The sequence below is a fragment of the Watersipora subatra genome, chromosome 8 (genome assembly GCF_963576615.1).
Source record: "Watersipora subatra chromosome 8, tzWatSuba1.1, whole genome shotgun sequence".
In the NCBI taxonomy this organism is placed as follows: Eukaryota; Metazoa; Bryozoa; class Gymnolaemata; order Cheilostomatida; family Watersiporidae; genus Watersipora; species Watersipora subatra.
Genome location: NC_088715.1, coordinates 28,205,498 through 28,217,890, shown reverse-complemented (window position 1 = coordinate 28,217,890; position 12,393 = coordinate 28,205,498). Strand labels below are relative to the sequence as shown.

Sequence of the window (12,393 nt, the reverse complement as noted above, 5' to 3'; positions counted from 1 at the left end):
ATTCTTACAATTAAACACATCAAGAGCAAACAACTCCCTAGCTCTCCTAACCAGTGACTGTAAGCATTTAATTGTTTACATACAATGATGTACATGTAATCATATTTAACCTTCAGCCACATCTGGGAGCGCTTTAAGAAAACAAGAAGTGGTCGGGCTTGACTCACAAACTCATGTGGGAATATACAGATGGTCCGAAATTTACATTGAACGAGTGTGCAACTAAGCAGGTAGTGATCACTAACCCGTCAATCAAACCGGTCATAACGAAATCAAGTCGAGTCAACGGTATCAAACCCGTGCTAAGCTAGAATGAGAATGAGCTGGCTCTATACTCTGTGCACACTTACGATTATGCAGAGTCTAGCTGGAGGAAACATAATTGGCTATCAAGATGCTCAACAAGAGTTGCTCATTTATAGACAGCGTGTTAAAGTGGTACAAGAATTGTTAGCAGTGGACTGCCCTGATTATAATAAGGAACTGGTACCTGACTCCCCAGTTCATATCGAGGTCATGAAATGGATCTACAAGCAGCTAGTTGAAACACTCATTGACTGTAGAAAAGTTACGACAGCTGTCACTACAAGCACCAGCACCACACCTGCCACTCCTTATTATAGAGGTAACTTTATTTACTATGTTAGCCTGAAAAGACAAAAAAAAAGAGACATTAGCTTGGAGGTTCTGCCATTCCGCTCTGTTTAGTATTATTTACAGTGTCATACTTGCCAAGTCTCTTGATTAGGACATGACTTTTCGAGTTTTTGAATGGATTTTTGGCTTGCCCTCCTTCCACAAATTTATTTACGACTGATAAATTATAACTTTTGTGTTTAATTGTGATCAAAAAAGCAAAAGTGAGGCTGTAGTAAGCGCAAGAGTGGATTATTCTCTGCCATGGACAAAAAACTATATGAAACCATGTGCTGTACCTGTCTCTTCTAATTAAAAGAGTTGCACTTTTTTATTCTCCATTTTTTTGTTACACAGGAAAAATACATACAAGTCTATCTTTCTGTTACATTGCTAATAAAATACAACAGTTTGCTGCTAGTAAGTACTTTTCCTAACTGCGAATGTCGTCAAATTTGTTATGTTATGTTTATTTTTGTGAATAACTAGCATTAGGCTCGCGTTACACGCTGTTTCTTTCCATTTCAATCAGATAGCCCGCAACAGAAGTATAGATTTTAACCAAAATTGCTACACTGCTTTCATGACAACCAACACATACGTACACATGAACCTACGCACACATGTACAGATGTATGCACACACATACGGAAACTTGCATGCATGCTCGCAAGCGCACACATGAGCACACTTGCGCACAGACACACATAGACACGCACACATGCGCGCACACACGCACGCACACATGCGCACACACACAGATGAACATACACACAGTATAATGGATGCATAAAATGCATGAAAATATATCATTGTAACGTTAATAATGAAAATTCCAATTACAATTTATATTTGTGTCTTTTACATGCCACTTTACTACTCACATGCTTCATAACCTTCATAAGTTGACCTAATTAAATCTATTTACTAATTATACTAGTATGACTCTGGGTAATAGCCTTTTGGCATTCATGGTCAATTATGTGAACCATGAACCGATGGCATCGACGAAGCATCGCAGAAACTTCGGGAAAGTTTGCAGCTGCCAAACTTTCCTGATATTTCGCCGATCATCGGCGACCGCCTTCGAAATGTGAACCATTTCAGTGATGGTAATTCGCGGTTGAGGATAGCGTGATCTGTTCATATACGTTTATGATAGTCGCTGCGGGACTAGTTTTTTATTCCAGCACGCGAAAATAAAGAAGGTTCTTCCCCAAAAATTAAAAAAGATAAATGAGAACACTACTTCACGGAGTATTTCCTGATGCAAACGCGGATGGGTTTGTGATAGTGTGAACATTGTTATCATCAACAATCACTGAAGTATTGCGGAATCAACGCCAAGATATGGCGATAGTATGAACCAGCCTTAACTCTTTCGTGACCGCGAAAGAGTAGTCATAGTACAAAGCGTTTAGGTGTGGTCAAGAGCCGCATGATGTGGCTTAAGCAGGCTTTGTACAAATCATTTTTGATTAGTGAGTAGTTAATTAACTAATGTTTCATATCTGTACTTGAACAAAAGGAATTAAATATCTTCACGCGTTGAAACAATAGAAAATATGTTTACAACCCATCTTGAGTGTAGTTTTGCTTTGCAAAAACTTTCTGTTTTATTGCAATTTTTCGTTAGCATGGACCAGTCATGTCAGGCTTATTATAGCGATATGTTTTGCTAGTTATAAACCAATAGACTTGGGATGATTTTTATTGAACAACAAAACTGCTCAAGCATGATCAGTTTTGATGTTTATGTAGAGAAGAGTTTTTTATGTGTTTACAACTCGGCATAGTTCCAATTTGCAAAACGTTTATTTTTCATTGCAATATTTACTTAGCAGTAACAGTTTTGTCAGATGCATTAAAACTACAATATTCTACTGATTTTAGCTCTATGGACTTTAGGTAATTGTTATTGAACAATAGTAGTACAGAGATCATTTTTAATTTTATCAGTAATAATAATGCCATAAATTAATAATATTGATAAATCATCCATCTCGGACATGCTCCCGGTCTTTTTGAAAATGGCTAAAAAGTGTCCAGAGCTTATTCTGCAAAGCATTTGTGGTATTTTCATGACAGCAGCGGATGAACATTTATGGTGATTATTTTGGTATCAAAACATTTTTTATCAACCATGTGGTTCGAAAGTTATGACGAATTATACACGCTCTTGTTAGATATTAGGTTTTGCTGAATATTTAATTATAGTTACAATGATTTAGTTATATTGATAGCGAAAGTGTTTATTGAATGATTCGGTTAGACAAAACACATTTTTACACTGTTCGAGTAAGAGTACGAAAATATAAATATATAATATTATAAATATATAATATTATAAATATGTAATAGAGCACATATAAATAGGCCAGTGACTGCATAGCTCTTCGCATAAAAGTTGAACTGTCTTGGGATAATACAGATGTATCCCTGAGTCTTGGGGTAATGCAGATGTCTCCCTGAGTTTTGGAGTAATACAGATATCTCCCTGAGTCTTGGGATAATACAGATGTATCCCTGAGTCTTGAGGTAATACAGATATCTCCCCGAGTCTTGGGGTAATACAGATGTATCCCTGAGTCTTGGGATAATACAGATGTATCCCTGAGTCTTGAGGTAATACAGATGTCTCCCCGAGTTTTGGAGTAATACAGATGTATCCCTGAGTCTTGGGATAATACAGATGTATCCCTGAGTCTTGAGGTAATACAGATGTCTCCCTGAGTTTTGGAGTAATACAGATATCTCTTTGGGTTTTTCCTTACCTAACAATCTCTCTAGTTTTCTAATCTCTCTGTTGGTAGCCTAACAGGACAGGATAACTGTTCAGGTTAGCTCGAGCTCCTCTGTCACATAACCATCTGAAATTGTTTAAGGCTCACCTAAGTCATTGTTGGTCAAACCAACTTTACAAAATCTCTCTCCTTCTGCTTGTACCACTGAAGAAGTAAGTTGTAGTGTCATTCTCCATGCTCCAAAACTGTTCTTCTCGAAGTCTGTAAAGGAAAAATCATGACAAACAGAACGGGAATTATACCAAGATTTGTTGTTAAGCATACCAATTATACCAAGATTGTTCTAAACATAATTGTGGTGATATTCCTTCCCAAATTTTTCTGGAACTTGGAAATTGGAACTTGATAGCTAAGGTCAAATAATTTTGAGCTATATAAAACTTACCATTAATTTTATGGTGATTAAATTTTATGTTATAGATTGTCAAGAACTCTTTGAGCTTGGACTAAATGTTTCTGGTGTTTACGAAATTAATCCAGGCCATAGCCTGGCAACTACTTTCAAAGTCTGGTGCGATTTTGTGGATAGTCACGGTTGGACTGTAATACAGAGAAGAGGGAACAAGTCGGTAACCTTTGACCGAAATTGGGAGGAGTACAAAAATGGCTTTGGAGATATTGAGGGAGAGCATTGGATTGGTGAGTCAGTTTTTATAAAAGTGTTCCTTAGTTTGAAAAAGTTTTAATAGGCTGTTGATAAAGCTTCAGCTATATCTTATATTTTGAATATCTTGGTAGTGAGTTTGAACAGTATGGCGACTAGTTGCTGTGAAATGTATTGCTCTAAGAAGGAGCTAAAAAGAAAGGCTGTAGGGATGTGAGCATTGAACACCCAAATATTAACAGCTGCTCAGATAACCTACCCTATGTGACTTATTAAAGTTTGTATCCATGGCCAGATGGCATAAATATCGATTGGCTAAAAAAGTTATAATTGAATATTGCACAAGAGGGAGTATGAATTGTTGTAAAAGATGAATTTGCAAAACTAATCGAAAGTAATTGTCCCCAAAAAAGGTGAGGGTATGGAACTTCATTTGTTCATTTTTGAAAATCATTGCAAATTTTACTGCGCATTAAAATCATTGCGCTATGCTCAGTTTGAGTGAAACAAAAATCTCAACATATGTTTTCATATAACATAGTTATTATTTGAGTAAAATAAACTATTGGCCTTTGCACAAGTTTCTATCCTATTGCAACCCAGTAAAACATGTTCAGGTGCAGAATCATATCTCAAGGTCACTCACTGTAACATTATAATTGTTACCATCGTTATCATTCACATTATCTTTTTACAAAACATCTCCTTTACCGCTAAGCATTGCCTTTATATTCTACTATACTTATAACCTAGGGATGTTAACTGCTAAAGCACAAACCTTAATTTATTACTTGTGTGATTCGAAAGCTAGAACATAAATTATTGTGTTGCAGGAAATGAAAAAATACATATTTTAACATTGACAAATCAACAATTGAATATTCACCTCAGAGCAGCAAGTGGTAAAGAAAGTGACGGGGTCTGGCAACGGTTCTTTATTGCTGATGAAGCTGATCATTTTCGGCTCACAGTAAGTGTTGACTTACATCCTACACTTACCTTTGTGAGTTTAAAATAGCTGTAAGTTTAAGAAACTTAGTGATGATTATTATTTTAATTTAGTTTTTGGAATTCCTTTTATTTTCCATAGTTTCAAAAACTGCAGTTTTTCCATGCTATATACAACTACCAAAAACATTTGTTGCTGCTTTATGGTCTAGAACAATTAAACAAGTTACAATGTATTCTTGTAGGAATATTTGTTACAACTTTCCATACACAAATAACCAAAAGGTTAACTTTGTGGAGATAATTTTCCATAATTACGATGTACTGCTAGGCGATCGTCTTCCATATAAATACCCCATTGCGACACCGAAAGAGAGCTGAAACAAAAGACTTTTTGAGATATGGGGCCTAATTTGTTTTAATATAGTGATATTATTACTAGTATGCTGAGTCTTGTTTGTTGTGAGAGATTGTCAGGTGTAATAACTGTACATACAATTATTCTGAAACCCTAAAGGGCGGTCGATTGGTGTATTGTTAGTGTTGGGCTGCCATGCCAAAAGTCGCGATTTTGAATATTGTAGGTGGTAATCTTTTTTCCAATATCTAACCGATGTCAGACACGGCAGTTAATATAAAAAAAATTATGCGCTACTTTAAAAAACCATGCATGCATCATAGAAACTTGAGAAGCATTGGTGCTTTGATCTAAATTTTCTTTAATAGAAAAGTTACAGACCTTTTAAGACTTACCTAGGATTATAACCAAGTACATTATGACATCGATCTGCATGTGTCCTTTCTATAGATGCGTGAGGTGTACTGATCTAACTGATACCAACGTGTCAACGCCTGTTGCAGATAGACGAACATAGTCATTCTGGAGACCTCCAAGATACCTTTTCATCCTACCACAATGGGATGATGTTTACTGCTGGAAACTCTGACAATGATCTTGACTCAGACAATTGCGCTAAAATGTGGAATGGTAAAATATAATACCTTCCAGTCGGCAGTCAAGCTAATTTTTTAACAATTTTATATCACAGTCTTACCTAAAATAATTTCAAAGTACAAATTTACTACCATGCAAATGTATAATTTGACAAATTATGACTCTACCCCAAAGCAATTTTTAACATGAAGCAAAAGTAATGCAATTAGCAAACATTAAAAATACGTGTAAAAATATACGGCTAATATGTCTGTAAAATATTCTATTAATTTAAATCAGATCTATCAAATAGTAGCATCTAATAGTAGTATCTAATATAGTGTGTTACTTGGGGTATCTCTTATATTACCTCTATTTCTCTTACTTCCGAGCCTACAGATTGCCATGTCTGCACTTCTGTTCACACGCCTCTACGGGGAAGTAATAAAAATCATCAATAAAAAGTGATAAAATACTCTTTTTATTAATTCTAGCACTGAGCCCCGCGATACACAGGATGTTTTTCATTTTCAATCAGTTAGTCCGCAGGTGGGCTTTAAACAGCTGGTTCTCAGAGTTTTGAAACCAAATATTTACCGACCTGGCAAAAAAATGGAGCGTATGCATACGAAGTTTGGATGAAATCGGCCTAAAAAAACTGGAAAAACACAGCGTTTACTAATAAACAGCACGTGCATCACATTCGTGTACCAATCGCGCACTCATAAGTGACATTTATTAATATAGATTATGTTATTATTTCAGTTTTTGCTAACACAGTTCAATTTCTTCACATTTTGCCTTTGTAGTTTTATGTAATGCATTTGTTTCGATGTGACTATTTGCATCATTTATAGATCTATGGCTGTAGAACAAAGTAAATGATTTATCTACTAGTGTAACTGCAACTTTCTTGTCGCAGATACTCTATACTTACAATTGCTCATTCTCGTTTGCTAATATACATATAACCGTTTTAGGGGGATGGTGGTACAAATACTGCTACACAGTCAATCTGAATGGAAATCGTTTCTCTACCTCTTGGGACTATTTCTCAAGCTCTCTCACTCAGACAGTAATGCGAGTAACCCGGGATTAAAGTGAACCAATGCATTTTAGATAGATCGGTTTTTAAAATTCCCAGATACAAAGCTAAGCTCAAACATCTTCACAAAGTTCTGAATGAATTGTAAATGACTTCATAGCATGAATAGCTGTACTATATATGAATAGCTGTACTATATATGAATATCTGTTATCGGCTTCCCCAGGATTCTGTACATTGCTGGAGTCTATTAACAGCTTCCAGTTTTGCATACTTGGGAAAATTTTTCAATTACACAAAATTTTACTCTCATATTATCCTTCCACAAGTTTTTTAATTTTAAAAAATTTAAAAATAAATTTTAATTTAAAAAGAACTTTCTGAGACACTTACATGCACATAGTTTGAGAGCCTTGTCAGTAGTTTATGTTTCTTGCAAGTGTTGCAATACTATCTTTTGGCATTGTGTAAATATCCAATGGTAATCTACCAACATTCTCAGATATTCGTCTTTGCCCATAGAAAGCTCTTACAGTAGTTTTAAAGACATGTTATTATCTATTATAATTATATGAAAAAATTCCAGATTTTATTTAATCTATGAAGTTTGCAAACAAAAGGAACAGTCGAACACTTAATTAACGAGAACAAAAATGGTACAGCGATAAATTAAGCAGACAACTCCAAACACGAATACATAAATAATTGCGTAAATTTTATTTAATACAAGAACCGAGCGCAGGAATCATGAATCTTCTGCATAAAGCCATTGCCAGAGTTAAAACTCAATAAACCCTCTGTACGATTATATCTTCGCTCTGCCTACGGCTGACAGGAGACTTAGTTCTTGTAAATTGCAATAGCTTTTACTAGGCATCTATTTTGTCACAGTAGCTTGTAGATTCACAACAGGGACTAGCCATACTTGGGTGCTAAGGCCAGTTATAATCTTTATTAAGCGTTATAATCTTATTTTTTCTGCATCAATTTTTGTACGAAATTCGTTGATTACCAATGATTACACCGACATAACATTGCAACCAAGCCGCACAGACGGAAGAGAACAACTCTCTATAAGTGCAGCTGATGCATCAGGCGCAGTACGTCTTGTGACAAGCTGTTGTGTTGCTCGCCCGCTCGACGGGGGACAACTCTGCAAAAACGACAGTTTGTCAAGACAGGCTAGGACTAGCCATACTTGGGTGCTATGGTGCTAGGGCCAGTAATGCAGTAAATATAGATGCTGAGCAATCCTTTAGCTATTGTCTTCTCATGAACTGAAATACGAAACAAATAATCAGGAACTGTTGGCTTCCATTGGCAACACTATGACTAGAAACCTCTCACCATGTTGACAGAAAAGGCGATGTCCTTCTCATTTTCTTATTATGATGCACCATTTTGTCTTGCTACTTGCGGTTAGTTTTATGATCAACATTTGCTCTACGAAGAGCAGAAGAGCTAAAGCAAACGCCATGATACTTTGGCAATCATTGCAGCTGATTCAATGGATTCCAATAGATATTACCAAAAACAAATGATCCCGGTTTTTATCCTTACTGCTATTTCAAGGAGCCGTATTTTCTTGAGTGTCTGAGAGCACTTCTACAAGATGTGGGTAAAACATCTAGAATTTCAAACTTGTTTAGCATAAGCAGGGGTAATTAGTATTTTTACTATCAGCCATATCTCTTCAAAAGCATCGCTGCAAACAGATCCATACCATACGTATGTATGGTATGGATCTGGTAAATATTATATGGTATCTATATATCTAATATCTATGGTAAATAATGAGAACTACTGCTGGGAGCTGTATAAATAATGAGAACTAGTTGAAGTAAAGTAGTTTATTTGAAATGAAATAAGAACGATTACAATGCTTGAACAATTGATTTTCGAAAGGGTTGGGGGTTTGGTCAAGATGATAGTATATGGCAGTGAATCGTCCATTTTCTAACATCCATTGTTTGTTCGGTTTTTACGTCTGATCTAAAACAGCAACAGTTTTTACTTTGACTTTTTAAGATAAATGTTATTGAATGTCAAAAAGTAGCAAGGAGCAAAACCAGAAGCTCAGATACTGATATGCCATGTTGACCTAGTATTTTTCTTGCACACCAGCCTCTATGATGGTCTCATGATGCTAGAGGTCCCTAGCAAAACACTATATCCGCCTCCAATAAAAACCATGGTTCATCACATCTTTTGATGCAGCAAAACAACTAGCTTCCTCGACAGCTTTACTAGTTCTAAACTACATAGCACAATAACCAAGCCTTATAGAAAACTAAATTCCTGTTAGTTAATGAAATTATTATTTGACAATTCAAAATTTCTAAAAGTAGGTAAAACAAGTCATAAGTTCCATTAGGACAAAAGTTAAGATTTCAAGCAGCCATAACAACTTTTAATGAGCAGCAGACTCTCCTAAAAAAGTGGTTTCCAGAGCAGGCTTTTTAAACATTGCCTTGGCAGCGTTACTGCAAAGAGTTATCTGACTGACAGTTATTTTGCTTAAAGAATAGCACAAAGGCAAAATAACAAGAAAACTAATTACTTCTGAAACATTTAAAATTGGTTAGCCTAATACAAGCTAGTGAAAATGAAAATATGCAACTACGCACAATTATTTGACAGTTGTGCGTAAGATAGATAAATACTTTTCTAAATGTAAAAACGGAGGCACTAAAACATTCCCTTTATATTTTATATATAATTTTTTACTATAATATTGTCTGTCTGTTTAAAGCCCCGATTAGATGTTGAGATAAAATATGCTGCACACAGGAGTCGAACTTGTGACGTTCAGATTTGCAACCTAACACTTCAATGGCTCATCATCCGCCACCCAGCATTTCATATTAGTTGCCCACAGACTCGTTCTCTCTTCTTTATCGTCACACCTGACTATCTCTCACGTTATACTAAACTGCCATAGCAATTAGCTAAATTGTTGGTACAGCTTCTTTGCTAATAATCTACACAAATAAATTAGCTCACCTTTTTCGATTTAGACGGGAAAGTAATTGACAAATTTATTTCTTGCAGGTGCCAACTCCTCCTTCTCTCTTTTCCATGTCCTTCATGAGTCCATAATCATTTAGAGCACCTGTCAAAGAACCTCAGAGATTTTGAGAACCTGTTATCTAGGTCAGACAGACATCTTGTACTCAGTTTATACCCGTACTATAACAAAGTACTATGCAATAAGAATGGCACACTATGTGAATACGAATAGAAGCATTTCTATAACAATCTAGCTAGCCGAGTTTCACCAGACACTCAAGAAAGCACACAACCCTATCTTGTAGGCTAACACTTACTATAACAGTAACAATCACACACTTTTTGCAGCAGTAAAATAAAAGACTTCACAAGCACCCGGAAGCATCTATGACTGAAGCTAATATTTGAACTGCAAACAATAAAATGAAACAAATTTATTTTACGCAAATTCCAAGTTATAAGACTGATACCTCACACAGAAGTTTATGTTAGTTTTTATAGTTTTATAAAATTAAATGGCTAACAGTTTCAGTGCTTGATCAAAGTTTTACATCAAAACGTAAGAATTTCCTGAAAACTTTTAATCCTTACAGCAATAGCGGCATGTGGTTGATGACGATTGCACGCATAAAACAAGACCGCAAATAAAGTCAGGTTTTCTCCTTGTGATTTTTAAGACTGAGTAGCGGTGTACGTGTAACTTCATAACAAAAACATTGTGCTCAAGTACAAGAAAAAAACTACCGCTCGTTTTGGCAAGTTTAGCATTTTTTCCACCAATCCACTCACAACAAAGTGCAACGATAATTTTACCTTCATCGTATACAGTGTAGTCATCAAAATCAGCCTTGTCATCCAGCCCAGCTCCTCCTTCCTTTTGCTTGTTGTTCAGTTTCAGGTCCTTCATGAGCCCGTAGTCATTCAAACAACCTTTCAAAGAGTAAAATATTTTGATCCCTTACAAATAATTTGCAAAGCAAACATTTTACTAAATACTAACTTTGAGTGCTTCATGAAACACCATGAAACGACCATGAAACAAGTCTATAGAAGACATAATAGTTGACACAAGAGCTCCACGATATTTCGATCTAATTTTTACAGCGATTTTTAAAGCACACGATTTGAAAACCTTCACCGTTTAAGAAGATATCGCCAATCGTATAAACTACAGTATATAATCGTGTAATGGTAATTTATCTCATACAGGACGATTTTCAGAGTGAGCGATACTCGAACTAAAACACTCGAAAAAGCTTATTTTACGGCCTTCCATGCACAGGGCGTTCATGAAATGAAAGTATAATTATCACCGAACACAAAACAATTTCTTTTTTAGTTGAAATATACAAAATATTACCAAAAATGTACAATTTTTTACATAATATTATCGTGCTATATCGCGAATCATTGATTTGTAATATCGAATTCAAGCGTCAAATGACTTTTGGAAATGGTGATGCTCTATTTGACACACATACATGCATTTCCTATGAGTACTGCCTACTTGCACTAACAAGCATTACTGCGTGACCGCAATAGATAGGCCAGCATAGCTGTATAAATATATGCACACTCCCTTATAGTGTCAATTTCCACTGCTATAGAATCTTGTAGAGCCCCTTTATTTCTCTCAGTTCATCACACAAACTATCACTTTGTTATGGATCAATAAACCAGGCCGAGCACACAACTTCACATGAACTACATTTCGTGCAAATTTAGCTTGGGATTATTCTAACTACTGCTTCCTTAATGAAAAAAATGAGACCAATCGACTCTCACCCTCATCGTAAACAGTATAGTCATCGAAATCAGCCTGCTCATCCAGTCCAGCTCCTCCTTCCTTTTTCTGGTTGTTCAGCTTCAGGTCTTTCATGAGCCCGTAGTCATTCAAGCACCCTGTTAAAACATGAACAATTCTAAAGACACAGTTTTTTCCAGCTTGACATTTAATAATGGGAGCAAATGATAAAAGAATAATTTAGAGCGCTTGATTCGAGTGTCGAATATTTGACAAAGGGTTTCGAGCATCCATAGTTTCAGTTTGTCAGAAGAGAGAACATGATCAGCATGTTGACAGCTATTTACTCTTGCAGAAAAAAACTTTTGTCTTTTGGCTGGTACAAAAATATTGTGCCTTACTTGCTGTAGTTGCTAAAAACAGTGGTGAGCAAAAATAGCTAGTCGAGTATAAATCACTTGTTAGCCTTCAGTTTACAAGGTCGTGAGCTATGGGTTAGTGTGGTAGAAAGCCATTAGCCATAAAACACTTGATGTAACTTCCAATCCTAAGTTTGATCATGTGAAACTGCTCACCAAACTGAGACTGCATGAACACTAACCAATAATAAATGAATTTCGCTAAAAACTAGACCATCCAGAGCAATACTTAATTATCAGCCATTCAGAA

The 12,393-nt window shown here is 35.8% G+C and overlaps 1 protein-coding gene across 1 annotated transcript; it reads left to right on the top strand.

Moving 5' to 3' along the window:
- The first annotated feature begins 354 nt into the window (after positions 1-354).
- LOC137402417 (ryncolin-2-like) lies at positions 355-5,991 on the top strand. The gene is made up of 4 exons (XM_068088916.1): positions 355-625; positions 3,861-4,079; positions 4,878-5,014; positions 5,854-5,991. The coding sequence occupies exons 1-4, from the start codon at positions 355-357 to the stop codon at positions 5,989-5,991; spliced, it is 765 nt and encodes a 254-aa protein (XP_067945017.1).
- Positions 5,992-12,393: the final 6,402 nt, after the last annotated feature.